We start from the raw sequence: 20690 nt of genomic DNA on the forward strand, positions 1-20690 counted from the left end.
CTCAAAATGTTTTTATCTCTTAGTTTTTCGCTTTTGAGCTCTGGCATCTCTACAAATCCCTACTTCCCTCCGCGAAGAGCCTTTCTTTTACTTTATGCAATTTTTATTTTTAATTGGAGTCTCCATCTTCTCTCATAAAGCACCAACTAGGAGGCACTATGATCGTACTTGAGCATTGGGTGTAGCTAATATGCGAGTGTGTTTCATTAATGGATCAATGATTAAGCATGATGGGCTAGGGATAACTTACTCTAGCGTTGATATTTTGAAAGACATGGTTGCTTGTTGATATGCTTGAGTATTTAAGTCTCATGTCAAAACTAGACTATTGCCTTGAACCATATAAAAGTCCAAATGTCCATGCTACAAAGAAAAGAATATGACATGAATATGTTAGGCAGCATTCCACATCAAAAATTCTGTTTTTATCATTTACCTACTCGAGGACGAGCAGGAACTAAGCTTGGGGATGTTTGATATGTCTCCAACATATCTATAATTTTTTATTGTTCCATGATGTTATATTATCATTCTTGGATGTTTTATAATCATTTTATAGTCATTTTATATCATTTTTTGGTACTAACCTATTGACATAGTGCCAAGTGCCAGTCGTTGTTTTCTGCATGTTTTTTACATCACAGGAAATCAATACCAAACGGAGTCCAAATGCAGTGAAACTTTTTGTGGATTTTTTTAGACCAAAAGACATCCAGTGGGCCGGAGAAGCACCTAGGGGTGCTCCGAGGGGAGCACAACCCACCAGGGCACGCCTGGGGGCCCAGGCGCGCCCAGGTGGGTTGTGCCCACCTCGGGTGCCTCCTGAACCGCCTATTTGCTATATAAATAACCCAATATTCCAGAAACCCTAGGGGAGTCGACGAAAATCAATTCCAGCCGCCGTAGAGTCTAGAACCACCAGATCCAATCTAGACACCATCACGGAGGGGTTCATCATGCCATTAGTGCCTCTCCGATGATGCGTGAGTAGTTCTTTGTAGACCTACGGGTCCGTGGTTAGTAGCTAGATGGCTTCCTCTCTCTCGTTTGATTCTCAATACAATGGTCTCTTGGAGATCCATATGATGTAACTCTTTTTGTGGTGTGTTTGTTGGGATCCGATGAACTTTGAGTTTATGATAAGATCTATCTTTTTATCCATGAAAGTTATTTGAGTCTTCTTTGATCTCTTATATGCATGATTGCTTATAGCCTCGTATTTCTTCTCCGATATTTGGGTTTTGTTTGTCCAACTTGATATATTTATCTTGCAATGGGAAGATGTGCTTTGTGATGGGTTTGATCTTAGGGTGCTTGATCCCAGTGACAGAAGGGTTACCGACACGTATGTATCATTGCCATTAAGGATAACAAGATGGGGTCTATTTGTACATAAATAGATCTTGTCTACATCATGTCATCATTCTTATTGCATTACTCCGTTTCTCCATGAACTTAATACACTAGATGCATGCTGGATAGCGGTCGATGTGTGGAGTAATAGTAGTAGATGCAGGTAGGAGTCGGTCTACTAATCTTGGACGTGATGCCTATATAATGATCATTGCCTGGATATCGTCATGATTACTTGAAGTTCTATCAATTGCCCAACAGTAATTTGTTAACCCACCGTTTGCTATTTTTCTCGAGAGAAGCCACTATTGAAATCTACGGGCCCCGGGTCTCTTCTTGAATATATTTGCCTTTGCGATCTATTTTCCTTTGCTTTTATTTTCAGATCTATTAAACCAAAAATACAAAAATACCTTGCTGCACTTTATTTTATTTAGCGTTCGATCTATCAATTATTACAACTTTCTCCCGTCCTCGTGCCAATTTCTGGCGCCGTTACCCGAAAGGGATTGACAACCCCTTTAACATGTCGGTTGTGAGTATTTGTTATTTGTGTGCAGTGTTGTTTACGTAGTGTTGCTTGGTTCTCCTACTGATTCGATAACCTTGGTCTCATCACTGAGGGAAATACCTACCATCGTTGTGCTGCATCATCCCTTCCTCTTTGGGAAAATGCCGACGTAGTCTAGCAGACATCAGCCCATATTGGCTCCTACATATTCTACGAAGATCTTTATCGGTCGAACCGTTATGTCATCATACGTAATTCCCTTTGTCCATCGGTATGTTACTTGCCCGAGATTCAATCGTCGGTATCTTCATACCTAGTTCAATCTCGTTACCAACAAGTCTCTTTACTCGTTTCGTAATACATCACCTTGTAACTAACTCCTTAGTCGTTTGCTTGCAAGCTTGATGTGTATTACCGAGAGGGCCCGAAGATACCTCTCCGATACTCGGAGTGACAAATCCTAATCTCGATCTATGCCAACTCAACAAACACCTTCGAAGATACCTGTAGAGCATCTTTATAATCACCCAATTATGTTGTAACGTTTGATAGCACACAAGGTATTCCTCCAGTATCCGGGAGTTGCATAATCTCATAGTTGAAGCAATATGTATTTGACTTGAAGAAAGCAATATCAATAAAACTGAACGATCATTATGCTAAGCTAACAGATGGGTCTTGTCCATCACATCATTCTCCTAATGATGTGATCCCGTTATCAAATGACAACTCATGTCCATGGTTAGGAAACCTTAACCATCTTTGATCAACGAGCTAGTCTAGTAGAGGCTCACTAGGGACACATTGTTTGTTTATGTATTCACACATGTATTAAGGTTTCCAATCAATACAATTCTAGCATGAATAATAAACCTTTATCATGCATAAGAAATATAAAATAATAACTTTATTATTGCCTCTAGGGCATGTTTCCTTCACCTGCATCTACTACTATTACTCCGCACATCGACCGATATCCAGCATGCATCTAGAGTATTAAGTTCATAAAGAACGGAGTAACGCCTTAAGCAAGATGACACGATGTAGACAAGATAAACTCACGCATTAATAAATCCCATCTCTTTATCCTTAATAGCAACGATACATATGTGTCATATCCCCTTCTATCACTGGGATTGAGCACCGCAAGATCGAACCGATTACAAAGCATCTCTTCCCGTTGCAAGATAAATCGATCTAGTTGGCCAAACCAAATCAATAGATCGGACAAGAAATACGAAGCTATAACAATCATGCATAAAAGAGTTCAGAGAAAACTCAAATAATATTCATGTATAGATCTGATCATAAACTCACAATTCATCAGATCCCCACAAACACACCGCAAAAAAGAATTACATCGGATAGAACTCCAAGAACATCAAGGAGAACATTGTATTGAAGAACCTCGAGAGAGAAGAAGCCATCTAGCTACTAACTATGGACCCGTAGGTCTGTGGTAAACTACGCACGCAGCACCGGAAGGCAGCAAGGTTGATGTAGAGCCCCTCCGTGATTGAATCCCCCTCCTGCGGAGTGCCAGAAAAGGTCCCCGGATGGGATCTCTCGAGAACAGAGGCTTGCGGCGGCGGAAAAAGTATTTTGTGGACTTCCATGTTGGTTTCCTGATTTTTGAGAATATAGGCAGGGTTAGGTCAAACGGAGCTACGTGGGCCCCACAAGGTACCAGGGCACGGCCTGGTGCCTTGTGGACTACTGCTCCATCTTCTTGTCCCCTCCCGAAGCTTCCAGGGTCTCTTATTGCCAGAAAAAATCTTCAAAAAGTTTCGTGGCATTTAGACTTCGTTTGGTACTGATATTCTGCAAAGTCAAAAACAAGCAAAAAATAGCAACTGGAACATCCAAGATTGATACTATAATAACATGGAACAATAAAAAATTATAGATATGTTGGAGACGTATCATCCTGCACGGCATCAGCGAGGATCTGGGCGCGCACGTCGGCCATGGACATGTAGAGCTAGACGGTGCGCGCGGATGCGATGGCGGCCGTGTCCGGAGGCCGTGTGCGGCGATGTGCTCCGCGGCGTCAGCCGTGTCTTCGAAGGCCTCACGCGCCACGTTGAGGCACATGTGTGTCAGCATTTGCTCACATTGCGCCAGCGCCTGCGGGTGCGAGATGACTCGGGCCAGCAGCTTCCGGCGGACCCCCGGGAGGGCGAGTATGCAGTGGTGGATGGGGAGCCGGTGCCGGAGGAGCAGGTCATAATTGCGGTGGATGCTGCCGCCCAAGGAGTTCTCGACGGGGAGGACGGGAGGAGGCGACAAACCACGGTGGCGACAAGGAGAATGCAGTGCATCGGGCTGAAGAGCTGCTCTGCCGCCCGTCCCCGGCGAGCTGCTCATCCCACGCCCGAGGCTGGCGCCACCCGTCCCCGACGAGCTTCTTGTTGGGAAACGTAGTAGAAAACAAAAATGCGCACCTATGATCACCCAAGATCAATATGAAGATGCATAACGGGTTGGGATCACGATCGTTACCGTCACCAAGTTGCAGCGAAAGAAGAACGTGTCGGTGTAGATCGTATTTAGAGGACTCGAACCGTCGATGAACGGTCCCTCGTATCGCCCATGAACAGTCCCTCGAACCGAAGACCAAAGCACGGCCTCTCTACTTGGTTGCAAGCATGCAGCCTTCACGATCCGGCAGCGCTTCACCGTCCAGAGCTAATCATCGCCGGAGAATCAGGGGGGAGATTAGAACCACATGGGGCTTCTAATTATGAGGACAATAGGATTAGTCTAGCTCTAAGTAGTCAACTAGGACCAACTAGAACTAGAACTAGAAGAACTAGAGGAGGCGCCAAAACTTGTATATCAAGAGCACAAATCCCTAATATATATAGGTTAGGGGAGAGGGAGGGCTGCCACCAAGGGGGAGGAGTCCCCCTTGGTCCGTCGGCCTTTTGATAGGGGTTAGAGTAATTTTTTTACTCCACTAACCTGTTTAAGGGATCGGTTAGGTGCGACATAGATGAAAGAAAACGAAATTATCCTCCCTTATAGCCGGATAGGAGGTCGGTTAGAAATGCCCTAAGAGCATCTCACCCCGTAAATTTGGTTTTCCTCCTCTAATTGACACCTAACCAATCCCTAAAATCTCTAGAGGAGGATATAGTTTTTACTCCAACTACCCCCGTTTCTAAATATACTCCCCCGCGGCTGACTGGAGTAAAAAAAATTGCTCCAAAGACGCCTCCGCACCTCTCGTTTCATCCTCGTCGTCGCAACACAGCCTCGGATTGCCGCCGCTGCACCCCACCGCGGTCTGCCACTCTCCCGTTGCCCTCAAGTAGCTCCAAGCTCCGTGCACACACGCATGGAAGCTCCACGGCAACTCGCCGACATGCATGTGGAGCATGCGTGCATCTACGATGAGGGCAGTGTGCGTGGTGTGGAGAACACTTGGGCGTTGTTGTAGCGAGTGTGAGGGTGCAGCCAAGGGCGTGCGAGGCCAAGCCCAGCTTGGCCACGACGGCCAGCTGGAACGGCATCGTCGCGGGCGTGTGCAACGAGGGGTTGCAGGAACTTTGCACGTGCTATGGGGGCGCAAGGCTGCCATAGTGTGTGCATGGGGCTCATACAGGAGCAGGCGAGGCGCCGGTCTGTCGAGGTTCGAAGCTCCGGCTATGGCAGCCTTGTACAAATTCAAGTGGGACCACGGGAAACAAAGCTGGAGAGGCGGGAAGAGACACGGCTCATCTTGGGAGGTCGATAGTGAGTTGGGTGAGGGCCGGGAAGTGGAATGACAACGAGAGTGAGATCAGGGGCGGATCTGGGCCCCAGGCCCGGGGCGTGGCTTTTTTTTGTTATTACCTAGCCATGTTTTCTAAATGGCCCCGGGGCTTACCCAAAAACACAGCCAGGGCCCAGGCTATCGATCTTCACACTCGCGCGCAGGGCGCACGACGCAGTCCCGCTCGCCCCCGACGCGCAGACGTCACGCCCCGACTCCCCGTCCCCTGCTCGCCTGCGCCCTCCGCCGCTCGTGACGGCCGCCGATGAATCCGCCGCTCGCCCGTGCCCTCCGGCCTACGCTGCTCGTGACGACCGCTGGTGACTCCGCCGCTCATCCGCCTGGCCTGCTCCGCTGCTCGCGCCGTCGCCCGTCCCGCCGTCCGGCCGTCCCCTGCTCGCCTGCTGCCCTACTCCGCCGCTCGCGCAGCCCAGCTCGCCGTCTCGCCCGATCTGCTGGCTCCTGCTCTCCGCCACGCGCAGGACTGCTCTCTGCTGCCGGATGTGTAAGTGGCTGGGCACACCTAGACTATAACTTGTTGTTTTCTGAACATTTTTTATCTGCTAGACTGCTGTAATGTTTGGATTTGCTACTACTGTACTACAGTACTGCTTATGGTTCATTGCTGCTGTCAAACATTCAATTTCACTTGAGTTGTATTCGAATGTGAATGTTGTTGTTGCCACTGTTAATATCAATTTCATTTCATTTTGTAGAAATAAAAGATGACGAGATATTTTTCATTGTGGCCGCAACAGAAGTGTCTACACCCGGAGTTTTAGCAGGGATTCAAGGGGCCAAGAGGACTGAAGCAACTCCAGAAAATGAAACAACTGCAGAAATGGGACCACCGCCTTCAATCTCAACTTGAGAAAGCAACTGATGAAGCAAGCCATTGATTTGGTACTCTTTTTACTTCACATACTGTTCGTAGTTTTTGTTGTATTTTTAAGCATTGAGTTTATAAATTCTAAATTTGTGGTGTAATTGAGCCATATTTGAGGTAGCTATAGTCTGATGGACGTTAAGTTTTTCTCTCGCGACAATTTTTTTTTTGGGGGCCCTGGGCTTGCTCCAATCCTGGATCCGCCACTGAGTGAGATGCATATGTTGGTCGCAGCTTGAGATGAGCGAACAAAAGCGATGTAGAGGAGGTGACCCATGCGTTGTTGCCTCCAGGGCAGAGAAGCCAACGACGGGGAAGAAGAGGGACATGGGCGGACGTCCTGTGGTTGCCGATGATGCGTCCCCTCCTCGCCTGCGCCGGCGCTGCTCCTCCTGGCGTGGTCATCATCATCGCCGCTCGTTGCGGAGATGCATAAGAAATATTCGACGAAATGTATGAATCAAATGTAAATTTTAGGGAGTTAAGTTTAAAGATTCGGTTAGAAACCACACTTCTTTTATAGGAGCAAATATACTGTTCTAAATGATACTCTCCTCTAAATATTGTGGGATCAGTTAGAGATACTCTAATCAGTGGATTAGTATTTGAACTTTAGTACTTTAGAGAACTGCTTTTTTTTTTTGCATCGACTTTAGAGAACTGCTTGACATGTTTGCGCGAGCAGTACTAAGGTCACACCAAAGAGGTCACCATCATATTGGAAGCAGTGACATATGTTCAAGAGACTTTCTGATGGGATGCTTTGACATGCAACTATACTGTCAACGGGCATGACTACACCATGGGATACGACCTTGCCAATGATATCTTTACTCGGTGGGCAGAATTTGTGAAGACTATACCCATCCCTGAGGTAACAAACGACATCTCTTTGCACAAATGCAAAAACGTGTTATGAAGGATATGTAGAAATCATTTAGAGTGCTTCAAATTCATGGAGGTATTGTTCGTGGAGCGGCAATGAGTATTATCCGGAGACACTGTGGGAAGTGATGACCCATTGTGTAACCTTGAACAGTATGATTGTCAAGGATGAGAGCGAAGGGGCAGCTTGCCCACTTAATTTTAAGTAGTCCGGAGTATATGTCCGCCTCCCGGGACAAGATGCAAAGCATGTTGTTGTGACAACTTTAAGATAAACAAGCGCACGTGCAACTATTCAATGATCTTGTGGAGCATATATGTGGATCCAAACAGTAGATCATTGAAGTGAAACACTTTACATCATTGAATATTAGTATGTGTTAATTATGAAGGGCAGCATGGATTTTTTTTTGAGGGGCAGAAGGGCAGCATGGATGGAGGCCAGCATCTATCTCCTTTTTTTGGGTTTAAAGCAAAGCTTTATTCATCGAAGTCCACGTGGGATACAACTCCCGCGCCAGGCCTTGACCCTCGACGCTTGTAAAAGACATCTATTTTTTCTTAGCCGCTATCACTAATGAGCCTTTAATGTCTAAACATTGAATTTATATTAATACAGGCTTTAATCGCCATTAACTGCGATGGATGCATGTCATGACCACCGAATGGGTAGAAATGTTGCATGCACAGTTTTCTTTTAATTCTTACATGCAAGAATTTAATGCATCTCATGTACAAACAGATGTGGGAAAGAAATAAAAATAGAACTTACAAAGAAAAAAGATAATGAGATAGGCTCAACAAATCGGAATGAGGGAGAGTATGTATTATACCCCACACTTATGTTACACTCCTTGGGAATGCATTTTGAACCGCCGGGAAGATTGTAGTTTTCTTCCAGTTTGCGAATCTGCCCATGATTCAATTTCACTGCCTAAATCCACTTCGTACGTTTCGAGTCCATTTAAGGTTTGGTTTTGTTAGGTTTTAAATTCAAACACATTTGTACTTTTTTTAATTTTTAAGTTTGTAAAAAACTTAAAATCCCCAAATCACTTAATTTAAGTCCCCACATTTATCTGACCCCAGAGAAATAACTATCTTGGGAGTAGGGCGTTTCGGTGCCCAGGCTTATCTGCACCTGGTGAGAAAAAAATCCGTAAACAATTAGAATTTTTTTTAAAAAAATCTATTTTTTTGTGTGATAGAAAATTTGATGCGTGAGGCCCGCTCCAAATTTCAAGTCTTTTGGACATCTGAGCAGCTCTCAGCAAAAAAGACAAATCGGGCCAAAACAATACATTAACAGTAAACTATTTTACAGGCGCCCAATTTATCTTTTTTGCTGAGAGCTGCTCAGATGTCCAAATGACTTGAAATTTGGAGCGGGCCTCACGCATCAAATTTTCTACCACGCAATTTTTTTTTGGATTTTTTTTTGAATTGTTCTAGTATTTATTTTGATTTTTTTCATCAGCGCAGATGCAGATGAACTCGGATGGATAGATGGATTTTCGCTATCTTGGTCCCTTTCTTCAATCTTCTGTTTAATTGAAAAGGAAAAAAAGCAAGAAGAAGAGAGTCCATCAGTCAGCATACATCGGTCCAGCTAAACTTCTCAGGTTGGTCCACCCACCCCCGTTAACCCTATAGCAGCCAGGAGACCGATCCTCACATCCCCTCTCTCGTCTCTCCCTCCAGCGCCGTCACCCGCCACCACCAGGGAGGGGCAGCACCCCGCGCCCAATCCCGCGTGCCTCCCTTGCCTCACGGCCGGCCCCGCCCCCGGCGTCCGCCGCCCAAACCTCCTCAGAGCATGGTTAATAGTATAGCCAGCTGCTGGCTATAAGCTAGTGCCATGTCATTTACAACCCGCCAACATGTACAATAGTAGATCAAAAGAGTGTACTACTTTTTTATTATGTGGCTTACCTTTCATTCTCACAAAGTGCCTAGGAGCACGTGCTAGAGCTAGCTCTTCACGAAGAGCCCGCTTACCTTCTCTCTACTCTTCTCTTTCCTCCAACTAAGCAGAAATATACTAATTTATTCCTTTAGCCCGTTACTCAGCTCTACTGTACTTGCTTTCATTCGTGCTCGTTCGGTGCAGTTCTTTCGGCCTCTGCTCCCTCTTTTCTTTTTTCTGAAAAAAACGGCCTCTGCTCCCTCTCTGTGCGCCCTGCGACTGTCGTGCGGGACCCGGCCTCAAGCGATGCAATAAGAGGCCCATCTTGTAGCCCAGGCCTAGGTCACGAAACAAACGGTGACAGCCCATAGCGGGGGCGTTGCACAAAACACACCTCCCTCGCGCGGAGCCGCCACCACCACGCCGCCGCCGCCGCCCGTCTCGTCGCGGAGCCACCACCTCGCCGCCGCCCCGCGACGTCGCGCTCCGTCTCGGCCATGGCGAAGACGAAGCCGACGGCAGCCGGTGCGGCCGCGGCGGACAAGAAGCATAATAACAAGAAGAAAGGCAAGGGCAACATCAAGGGGAGGAGCGGCCCGGCGGCCGTGGCCATGAAGGCGCGCGGGGCCGCGGCCGCGGGGGCGGAGCGGAGCAACCCCTTCGAGGCCATCTGGTCGCGCCGCAAGTTCGACGTGCTCGGCAAGAAGCGCAAGGGCGAGGAGAGGCGCACCTCCCGCTCCCGCTCCGACGCCATCCACAAGGTAACGTGCGCTGATAGACCGAGCGATTTTCGGGCGAAGCTCGATTCTTTGGCCTGATGCCAGGGCATGGCTTGGTTGCAGAGGGAGAACACCCTGCTCAAGGAGTTCGAGCAGAGCGCCAAGTCGTCGGTCTTCCATGACCGGCGCATCGGCGAGAGGGACGAGACTCTGCCCGAGTACGACAAGGCCATCCTCCGTCAGCAGCGAGAGCACATGGTATGTGCCACTTACCTCGTTGTATCCAGAGTCACTCTGTTAGCGCAGCATTCTCTAGTCAACAACGAGATTCCTGGGTCCAAGGTTGGACACATAAACTGCACGGATTAGTAGAGATGCAAATAGGGAAACCAGTGTTCTTGTTGTGTTATAGGAACAAATGTATGCATGTTTTGTCCCCTTCATTTCCGTCTATCAGTATGTGCCATGCATTGCAAGTCTGCGGTTGAAGTGCTCCTTCTCATTTTAGTGACGGCGACGGTGTGTGTCCAAGAGTTTGTAAAGTTTCCCCCCATTCTCATGATTTCTAGGCGAAGTTGAAACGAGCAAGCAAATTCAATCTGTCCGATGAGGAGGACGACGAGGATTCTCACACGCTATTGGGAAATGATGATTTCAATGAGGAGGTGCCTATTGGTGACGACAGTGATGAAGAAGGTGTGTTTTAAGCCCATATTTTTGTGCTTTGTGGGGTACTTCTGAGTCTCCTGTGTTATGTATGTATATATCTTACATTAGTATTTTACAAACTACTGTGGTATTTTAAGTTAGCTTTTAGTTTATTATCTGAAACAGAGCATTTAAAAGACTAAAAGATATATGTTGTCCATCCAAAATAAATTAAAATTTTGTCGATGGCCTGCAAAACAAATCTTTTGAAGTTCTGCTTGTCATGTAGATTCCTGGGGCCAAAGGCTGGACACATAAACTGGGATTAGAGCATTTAAAAGACTAAAAGATATATGTTGTCAATCCAAAATAAATTAATTTATTGTCGATGGCCTGCAAAACAAACCTGTTGGAGTTCTGCTTGTTCTTCTGAGAGATTCTGTAGATTACTGTAGTCTGACACCTAGTTTTAGGCTTGCTCTGAGAGATTCTGAAATTTCTTCATTCTATTTATTCTGAGGGATGCAAGTGTTACGGGCTCATACAGGTGTTGGAATTTGTATCGAATTTAGGTCTCTGACTTGGCAAGAATTTCTTGATGTTGGCAAATAACAATTGGAATCCAAAACATGGGTAGGAATTTGACTTGTCTGACTCAAAATAATCTGGGACGGGGTTGTACCAAGTAAAACTGATGAGATAGCATAACATAACTTTCTTCCGTAGATATTTGATTTAGCTATCAATGTTTGTTATTGTTCAGTATCTAAAATCCCTTGTGGTCTCCACCTTTGGTAACCACTGATTTTTCCCTATATCACACATGACCTAGTTTCAATTTTGGCACTTAGTTTGCTAGGCTCAGCGTTGGGAATGTACGATGGTGTTATTGGAGAAATTATTTATGTTAACATATTAAAGCTTTATGAGGATTAGAATCCCCATCTACAGGAACTGATGTTAATGTTTCTATTTTGCTTAATGTGCTTAACCTTTTGTATTTTCAGGTAACACGCTCTCAAAGAAGCGCTTATCTCTCCAAAGTAGTGATCTCCCTTCAGAAACTGACCTGCCCGGAGAAACACATGTAATGTTTCCTAGGAATTACTAATTACATTTAGATCTCATCTGTAATCGATATGCTGTGTGCTTAATCTAGTTACTCCTATTTGCAGGGTCACAAGAGCAAAAAGGAAGTTATGTCAGAGATCATTTTGAAGAGTAAATTTTACAAGGTAGAGTATCCTGTGTATAAAAAACATTATTCCTTCTGTTGCTGCCTTTTTTGTTTCTGTCTTGGGCTATCACCTAGAACATTTCCTATCATTCTGAAACTTAAATAAACTGTTTCGAATTTTCCCTACAAATTATTATTTGGTTCGATACATGATGCTTATTTCACTGTTTTCAACTCTTGGTCTTTGCTTTTTTCCAAATTGTTTTCAAAGGTAATCAAAAGAAGCCTTGATATAGCTTTGTATGTCTGCCTTAGTGCCTTCCATGACAAAAATGACCAAGTGTTTATCAGTGCGGTCAAGATATATGTGGATGTGAGGGATTAGATAAACAGAGGATATCATTCTTATATACTGGATGCACAGCTTGAACTCGGACATATTAGACTCCTTAACTTCCTAATACTATAGTATTGACTCATTCCAATCCAGCCACCTCCTATTTCCATTATAGTTCCATGTTGCTTTATGCATGACCTCATTAGAGGTATTGCAGGTCTGTTGGGTTGTGTACATGATTTGCAGTTTTGCACACACTATACTTGTTATTATGCATTCTTCTGTTTCCCTATTTGTAGCATGAAGTGGATATGTTAACATAATTTTGTCTTGTTGCAGGCCCAAAAAGCCAAGGAAAAGGAAGAGGATGAACATCTTGTTGACAAGTTAGATAGTGATTTTGCATTGCTGGCCCAGACGCCAGCACTTCTATCCCTGACCGAGTCAGCTAGAGTGAACACACATAAAAACAATTCAAGTACAATCCATAAAGGTTCATCTGGTCTGACCGGAAAGGAGATTTTCAATAAGGTAGCATTTACTGCTTGTCTTCCTATTTAGATCATCAACAAGCCCAAGATTATTCATTATATTACATAGCTTTCAGTCGACAATTGAGCTGGCAGCATGGGTGGAACCTATGTTATGTTGTTAGAAGTCGGTGCACACCCCGAACACTGCACGCACATGTAAGCTTGAAAAGAGAAAATAGTAGACTGGACATGATAGCCCATTAGTTGATTTGCTTTAAATTGTGTGGACCAGTTTATGTCTCTATTCTAGAGATATGCATGTCCTTGGTGGAGTCGCTCCTCTCATTTGGTACCTTGGGATGAAGTGTGTATTGCAGCATGTCCACTTCTAATTTCGCAAATGTTGATTGTTGTGCATGGGCCTGTAAATATGTTATCTTTGTCAGTTCCCGGAACTGAAGTTGCATATTGTTTGTTGCATTCCAGGAAAAGCCAGATGCATACGACAAACTGGTGAAAGAAATGGTGATGGATCAACGTGCTCGCCCGTCAGACAGGACAAAAACCCCAGAAGAACTAGCTCAGGAAGAAAAAGAACGTCTTGAGAAGTTGGAGGTTCGTCCGATCTGCTGCTTGCATATTTAAAATTTGCCTTTTCTGTCCATCCTACAGTTGTTTTTGTGAACTCTAGTGTGATTTTAGGTTTAGCTTATAATTCTACCACATCAGTGGTGTTTTTGCTGATGGAAGTACTGATATTAAATCGCTTGCTGATGCTTAATGACATTGTAGAAGGAACGTCACAAGCGGATGCTTGGAACTGCTGAGTCCTCTGACGAAGAAGATGATGATAGCGAGGATGGTGATCATCATATGAGGGCGGATAACTCAAAACCTATATCTGGCGATGATCTTGGTGATTCCTTCTCTTTTGACGAGCCAACAAAAAGGAAAAAAGGTTGGGTTGACGAAATTTATGAGAATGAGGGTAGAAAGATAGGTGAAGGTGTAGCATCTGGCGATGAAGGAAGTGATGACAGTGGTGAAGATGAGGATGAGGATGAAGAAGATGCTGGTGATGAAGAGGATTCAAGTGATGATGACTTCCGTAATATGCCGGCAAGGGACTGGGAGCAAAGTGACGACGATGAGGTTGCTGTAGAAGAAGATGAAAAGGATGATGTCAAAGATAAAGAGCAAGTTATTGGGGAAAAAGTTATGAAAACAAATGCACAAAATTTGAAGAGAGTATCTAATGCGAAGCAAAAATCACATGGCAAGGATGAAGATCTTCCTTTCGTGATAGAAGCACCAAACAACTTACAAGATCTATGCTCCTTGGTTGATGGTCGCTCAGAAACTGAAATAGCTGAGATTATAAGCCGGATACGTACTTGCAATTCAATAAGGCTCACACCTGAAAACAGAAAGAAAATGCAAGTATGTGGTAAACTAAATTCATCTGGTTATTACCAAGTATATTTACTTAATTATTCATTATCATTCCCATTGCAGCCATCAATGTATCCTCAAATATTTTGCAGGTTTTCTACGGTGTTCTCCTGCAGTACTTTGCAGTTTTAGCTACTCAGAGTCCGGTGAAGTTTAAAGTAATTGAGACCCTTGTTAAACCCTTAGTTGAGATGAGTGGAGAGACACCATATTTTGCTGCAATATGTGCTAGGGAACGACTTATTCATACACGTGCTCGTCTATGTGAAGACATCAAAGTTCCAGGTTTCTGAGGCCATTCTTTTTTAAACTGGAAATTGGTTTTGTTGTCATTAATCTGCCATCCTTATTATGTGGTCTTTTTAAACTTACAGGAAAAAGCAGCTTGCCTAGTTTGAAGACATTACTTCTCCTGAGGTTATGGTCCCTTATATTCCCCTGCTCCGACTTCCGGCATGCTGTCGCAACTCCAATGCTTCTGCTTATGTGCGAATATCTGATGCGATGTCCTATACAGTCTGGCCGAGATGCAGCTGTTGGTTCTTTCTTGTGCTCCATGGTGCTTGCGGTATGCTCTCCAGCCTTACATTATCTTGTGTATTAGTTTATCTTTCTTCCCGATGAGTACATATTGTATGCTCCAGAGACCTAATTAGCATGAATAACTTGAATGGCAAAAGCCAATTAGCTGAATTTCTTCTGTTCCTTCATTCCCAAGTACACATGGAATTCCTTCCCACCACTTTTACAGCAGGAAATATTCATCATGTCTGCAAATTTCAATCTGTAGGCTACTAAAGAATCAAAAAAGTTCTGCCCTGAAGCTATCAGTTTTCTGCAAACTCTTTTGGTAACATCACTTAAAGGAGAAGTTAGCAATCAGGTAAGTATGAATCCAGTTGTTGAGCATACATTTCAGCTTGCTGCTTCATATTAATTTGAATCTCCTTTGGTATAGATCAATGACCAGTTTATGGAGCTCAAGACACTGAAACCATGGCTTCATATCAGTGAGCAAGTGCATGAGGTGAATCGTATGAATATCCTCGACCTAATGAGCATGGATCCTGATTCCCCATTCTTCGCATCAGATAATTTCAAGTGAGCACCTGGTTTTAGTGGACTCATGATTGGATACTGGAAGTTGCCGTTTTACATGTTATATATTTATCTTATATAAACATACATTTTCTGACAGGGCTGGTGTACTTCTGTCTGTGGCTGAATGTTTGAGGGGCTTTGTAATTATACATGAAGGGCTCTGCTCTTTTCCAGAAATCTTCATGCCAGTTTCTTCTCTGCTGCAACAAATTATGGAAAAATCCGAGTTGCCTGCCCTGTTACAAGAAATTTTCCAAGATGTCATCGACTTGATTAAGAAGAAAAGTGACGAACACCATGCTTCAAGAGAGCCGCTCCAAATGCGAAAGCAGAAGCCTGAACCAATCAAGCAGCTGAATCCCAAATTTGAGGAGAAGTATGTATACTTGTCATTCCGTGTCGCCAGTGTCTTGTCTCTGTTGTGCTCTGCTTTTGGCCTGTCCTGTTCTGTTGTTGAAAAGGTCTAATTATGCATTTCACACATCCTTCTTCTCTTTGGTGCAGTTACGTAAAGGGTCTTGATTACGATCCTGACCGAGAAAGGGCACGCCTGAAGAAGCTGAAGAAACAAGTGAAGAGCGAGAAGAGAGGTGCGATGTCCGAGCTTCGCAAAGATAGTTATTTCATGGCTGCTGTGAAAGAGAAGGAGAGGGCGAGACACGAGCAAGAGAGGTCTGAAAAGTATGGCAAAGCAATGGCTTTTCTTCAAGAACAAGAAAGCGCTTTTAAATGCGGGCAGATGGGAAAAGGCAAAAAAAGGAGGAGGTGATGATATGCTGATCATGTTGCTATCACAGTCCAGTTTGCGCTGGGTAGTGGAGATAGAAAATTAGGCATGCACCTGGTGACCCTGGCGTGCCCCGTTTTAACTGCCTTTGCCACCTCATGTCGAAGACACGCCGGAAAGAGTAATCATATTGCAAACGCTGATGTGGATGGAGGCGTTATGTTTCTTGCACTCGAGAATGAGTTGCTCCAGAGTGCTGTGCTCGTGTAATAGTAGTAATCTGATGTAGCCCAGGAATCGATTTTGCTCGCTTTTTTTGTCCTGATTTCTTGTATGCGCAGTGTTACTCTTCAGATGTATCCGAACCAACACAGTCCTGTTCATCTCGTCGCTTTTCCCAAATTAATGGGAAGACATCCTACACTGGAATTTAATCATTGGTGACATACTGTTCAATGTCACTTTGAGTGATGGGTGCCCTTTTTGGCATGTTTTTTCTCTCTCTGAACCCTGTAGCCTGCTCATATTTCAGAGAGAAGCTCTGTTTGCCACCCTGCAAATTACATCTCCTATCGCATTTGGTCGTCTCCTGTACCAGAAGTTTGGTGCATCTGGCTGGAGCAGCTTCAGGTTGTCACCATCTCACTGCTTCAAGTGGCCACTAAGCCTGTGCGTGCGTGCGCCTGATGGTGCACACACCAAACTCCTCTGCAAATCACGCGAGCCACAAAGCGGCTTTCACTGCTCAGCAATGCCTTGAGCTCTTCTGACCTCACCACAGCGTGCATTATTTATGTATCAGTCTTGCTTCCATGCCTTTCCTTTTCCCATATGCCTTTTTAGGTCAGACGTCACCAATCATGGAACACACATGTGGCAGCCAATCAGCCATCGCAAGACGGCCCAAAAGCAGCACTACCCATGAGGACCTAAAAGGTAAATAAACATCCCAAACTACTAACTCTCATTGCGTGCTACCACTACCATACCTATTTCTTGGTTCCGGCCTGGCTTGGTCTTCTCTTCTGGCTTTCTCCCCACCCATCAGCAGGCGTCGCCACCGCGGCATCGATCGGAGATCGCATATCGGAGCTAGTGTGAGGTGACAGGGCAGCATGTCATCAGACACAGCACAGGAGCTGAATTTTGCTTTTTCACGAGTGTTTATTACTCGGTCTTGTTAGGATACAGACAAACGCTAATGCAACATGTCCTTATCAGCAATGCTTCGGCGAAGAAGACGATAGGGGATGATGCTTTTTGGCTACTGACCTGCATCTGCTCGCCCTCCACAGAATCGGATGCCCGTTGCTGTCGTGCAGATTCCGGTGGCTGGATAGGATTGCCACAATAATTCCAGAACCAAGCAGGCCGACTTGGCCTTTCGTTTTCGGCATCATCGCCATGGAAGATAGAAGACGGCGAAATTCCATGACCTTTCTCTTCACCTGATTCTTTTTTCGGAAAAGAGGACATGTTCTCCGAGGCGGTAACGGTTCCGGATTCCTTATTGGTAGTACTTCCTACAGTTGTATTTACACTCTATGTACAATGCATATTTACAGGTGATGATGGTCTATGAGCAACACAATATAATGTATGTAAACTAAACTCTGCACTACTGGAGCCAAATGTAGGCTCCAATTCTCACGGACCGCTTCAGCAGTTAAGGCTTGATTGACAGAGAAGTTCCCGGAGTTCGATGAGAGCATTACCGCACGAACATTCCAAGACTAGGGAGAGACCTTGGCCGGAATAAGTTTGCGAAGAGGAACCATGTCGGGGACTCTTTCTTCTGGGGTGCTGGTGGTGCCTCAGGGTGGCCTTTCACCTGAATATTATGTCCTATGGCTTCCCTGATGGAATCAATGGTCTTCTGGTCAACTATCTCCCCCGCAGAACTGCGGACGTAGAATGTGTTGACGGCTGTCCTGCCCCTGGTGCTCACCTCTGCTCTTGTGACAGTCAGGCTGTTCTCCCGGAAGATGCGGGTGACCTCAGACAGGAGGCCGACCTTGTCATTTGAACACAGCTCAAGTTTCACACCCTGGAAAGCCAAAATTTGGGCTTCATAAGAAAATAATTCTGGCAAAGTTACCTTTGATAAGTTCATGGATCGTTACCTCAGATACCCTGCGCTCAATTGCACTTTCAAGGCACTGGATGACTCTCAATCTTTCAGCTTCAGTGTTCATTGGAGATCCATTCACATGTCTTACATAGAATTCCTGCAAAACAGTAGCAAGGTCACACATTTCCTTGTATGAAATCTTATGAGCCTACTACATGATAGCAGCGACTGCCCGGACCGGATATGTTGGGTTGTGTGTATTCACCTGGTACGCTTGATTATTGCTGGCGTCAATGTTTGCATGGTAGACAACATAGCGCAGGTCTGTCAAGGTGCACACAGTGTCGAACAGAAGCTTCGGCCTGTCCTTGCACCGGATGGTCACCACCGAGTAGTCCTTGTCTTTCCAATTCCGAACAGTGACATTAGGCCTCTGAGGTTGAGCTGGGACATGCCCATGAAACTCTTCAGTGTCCCCGTCACTAAGCATCATCTGGTGCAGCCTTCTCTCGGTATTTGTGGCAGAAGTCCCCGATGCTTCTGCCATGGCAGCTCCTCGCGAGAGATTGTTTCCTCGGAGAAGGTAGGACAGTCGCTCCTTGATCATTTCAAGCCTCACGGTGTCGGTGACGGCTAGCATGGTGTCCTCATCGGTGACTCGCATCACGGCTGCGACTCTGGTGTTATGGGTCCAAATCTCAGCACTGACCACATTGCATTTGAGGCTTGCCAGCACCGCGCTGACTTCAGAGAGCAGGCCTGGACGGTCGCTCCCTGTCAGCTCAATGACATTGTGGTCCGTTGAAGCGGCGACACCCACCGATCTCCGTTTAGCAGGCATGTATCTTGAATCTGCGCCCAAGGACTAGACATTCGAAGAATGTTTCAATTGTCAGTGCGCTGGAATGTTGGATGATCATACATGACTGGTGAACTGAAAATGGCAAGATTGCTCTCAGGATTACATACCTTCCGGATGTAGCCCTCAATCTCCGCAATAGCAGCCTTGTCTTTCAATTTCATCCCTTCCTTATCAGTCACATTGAAAACTGAAACAGCACGAATTTTTACCATATCAACAAAAAGAGCAAGGAAATCAAAGGCATCATTTATTAGATTTTATTAGGTGTAACATCTTACCATCCATGAACCACCCCCCATCTGAGGTTATGTATGCCTTGCTTATCACAAGATTGAGATCCATGAGGACTTGGATCACTTCCAGCAGAATCCCATACTCGTTTGCACTACCAACCTGTAATTGTAACCACCAAAATAAAGGAAAAATAAATCAAACCAGCACGCTTGACTGCAATATCTGTCACAGAAAACCATGAACTAGTAGGAAATTAAACATACCTTGACAATCGTCGCGTCCACCAACGAATCGTTGTCGATGATGATACTGCAGTTAACGAGACACACAGACCGGGATTAAGAAACAAGACCTGACGGTAAAAAACTGGAGGGTAATCTTTTTGGGGGTGCAGAAGCAGGAGCAGGAGCAGAAGCAGAAGCAGAGACAGCAGCATGTGAATGTGGATGCGCCTCACCTTGGCGGGTTCATCTTGCGTATGAAGTTGTCGTACTCGTCGTCGCTGTCCCAGGTAGGGCCATAGCCTTCATCTGTCACATGGAACCATTAATTAATCACGGTACGGCCTTCGGCGTTGGCGACGCGGCAAGAAACGTGTGGAAATCGAAGGGGGACACAACAGGAGAGGAACCAGCAAATCAGAGTTAATTAACACTACGATTTTATTTCGAATCTGTGCAGCGGCGATCGAGGGCCATGGAGGGCCGAGGATGGAACAGCTGAATATGTTCCAAGAATGTTTCTTCTAAAAAAATGTATTCCAAGAATCGGGAACGCAGAAACAGAACCAGAACCCTAGCCATCAAGGAGATTAACAGGGAAATGGAGGCAGAGATGCAGCGACGAAATGGAAGGGGACCGGAAAAGCAGAGTGCCGCCGCAGGGAGGAAAGCAGTTTCGAGGCGGCCGGAGGAGGAGGAAGAAGATGGGTTACCAATGGACATGGCGGGCGGAGAGGACCGGAGGCCAAGAACACTTGTTCACTTTTCGACCAGTGATTGCTCCCTCCCTCTCTGTTCCTCTGCTTCTTCTGCTTCTTCTTCTTCTTTCTCGGGGGGAGGCGCGCGCGCTGTGGGTGCGCGATTGGCTGGCGCTGGCTGGCTGGCTGGCGATCCTAGAGAGAAGGGGAGGAGAGAGAGGGGAGTAGGTGGTAGAGAAGAGAGGAATGGCTGGCCCCCTCTCGCTCACCCTCTTGCAGTTGTTGGGCACGGCGCTTCCCTTCCTCTCTCTGCCCCTGCCCCCAGAATCCTGGGCTGGGAATCGGCCCTGCGGGCAGTTTTTACATGCCTGCGCCTTTTGCACGCCGGACCCTGTCTTTCTGTGAAATATGCGCACGCGTCCTCGGCTCGGTGGCCACGGGGAGATTATCACAAATTGCTCTTCCTCTGGGGGGCGGTGGGCCTTCTATATGTCTATGGGTTTCCGCGCTAAGATCTGGCGTGTCATGGTAGCCGTGAAGTGAAAACGAGAAAAGGCGAGGGCAACAAGGAAAGGTGGACACACAGCTGGCGCACACCGTGCAAGGGCATACTGCCGAAATCATCTTGTCGTCGTTTACGAACGCATCCCATGCGCGTGCGGATGCCGATGG

General features: G+C 45.8%; 2 protein-coding genes and 1 long non-coding RNA gene across 4 annotated transcripts; 2 read left to right on the top strand and 1 right to left on the bottom strand.

The window, feature by feature from the left end:
* Window positions 1-5770: 5770 nt before the first annotated feature.
* Window positions 5771-7085, top strand: LOC109734630 (uncharacterized). Its single transcript, XR_002225891.4, has 3 exons — window positions 5771-6126; window positions 6338-6524; window positions 6742-7085. It is a non-coding gene; the product is annotated as an uncharacterized lncRNA (long non-coding RNA).
* Window positions 7086-9638: 2553 nt separating this feature from the next.
* On the top strand, window positions 9639-16403 carry LOC109734631 (uncharacterized). Its single transcript, XM_020293832.4, has 14 exons — window positions 9639-10059; window positions 10141-10275; window positions 10587-10713; window positions 11673-11752; window positions 11841-11900; window positions 12519-12710; window positions 13139-13267; window positions 13445-14092; window positions 14197-14389; window positions 14479-14672; window positions 14895-14987; window positions 15063-15205; window positions 15303-15581; window positions 15710-16403. The coding sequence occupies exons 1-14, from the start codon at window positions 9796-9798 to the stop codon at window positions 15972-15974; spliced, it is 2802 nt and encodes a 933-aa protein (XP_020149421.1). The 5' UTR covers window positions 9639-9795; the 3' UTR covers window positions 15975-16403.
* A 1013-nt stretch (window positions 16404-17416) lies between these two features.
* LOC109734632 (ACT domain-containing protein ACR4) lies at window positions 17417-20417 on the bottom strand. 2 transcript variants are annotated; one of them, XM_020293834.4, is made up of 8 exons: window positions 20034-20417; window positions 19557-19629; window positions 19363-19451; window positions 19144-19258; window positions 18973-19052; window positions 18269-18868; window positions 18056-18160; window positions 17417-17979 (listed from the first exon to the last, which is right to left on the bottom strand). In XM_020293834.4, exons 4-8 carry the CDS (start codon window positions 19205-19207, stop codon window positions 17644-17646), a joined length of 1185 nt encoding a protein of 394 aa, XP_020149423.1. In that variant the 5' UTR covers window positions 19208-19258; window positions 19363-19451; window positions 19557-19629; window positions 20034-20417; the 3' UTR covers window positions 17417-17643. The 2 variants fall into 2 exon arrangements, with proteins under 2 accessions (XP_020149423.1, XP_020149422.1); XM_020293833.4 differs by having other exon boundaries at window positions 19363-19408; window positions 20034-20351.
* Between the last annotated feature and the right edge of the window lie 273 nt (window positions 20418-20690).

The sequence above is a fragment of the Aegilops tauschii genome, chromosome 5 (assembly GCF_002575655.3).
Source record: "Aegilops tauschii subsp. strangulata cultivar AL8/78 chromosome 5, Aet v6.0, whole genome shotgun sequence".
NCBI lineage: Eukaryota > Viridiplantae > Streptophyta > Magnoliopsida > Poales > Poaceae > Aegilops > Aegilops tauschii.

Excerpts from the sequence above, each read along its gene's own strand:
- LOC109734632 (XM_020293833.4), bottom strand. Across the intron at positions 19,259-19,362 it reads TGGACGCGACGATTGTCAAG|GTTGGTAGTGCAAACGAGTA; the intron begins GTATGTTTAATT and ends TTACAATTACAG. Across the intron at positions 19,053-19,143 it reads TGGGGGGTGGTTCATGGATG|TTTTCAATGTGACTGATAAG; the intron begins GTAAGATGTTAC and ends GTGCTGTTTCAG.
- LOC109734631 (XM_020293832.4), top strand. The coding sequence starts at position 9,796 with ATGGCGAAGACGAAGCCGACGGCAGCCGGTGCGGCCGCGGCGGACAAG. Across the intron at positions 11,753-11,840 it reads ACCTGCCCGGAGAAACACAT|GGTCACAAGAGCAAAAAGGA; the intron begins GTAATGTTTCCT and ends TCCTATTTGCAG. Across the intron at positions 15,206-15,302 it reads TTCGCATCAGATAATTTCAA|GGCTGGTGTACTTCTGTCTG; the intron begins GTGAGCACCTGG and ends ATTTTCTGACAG.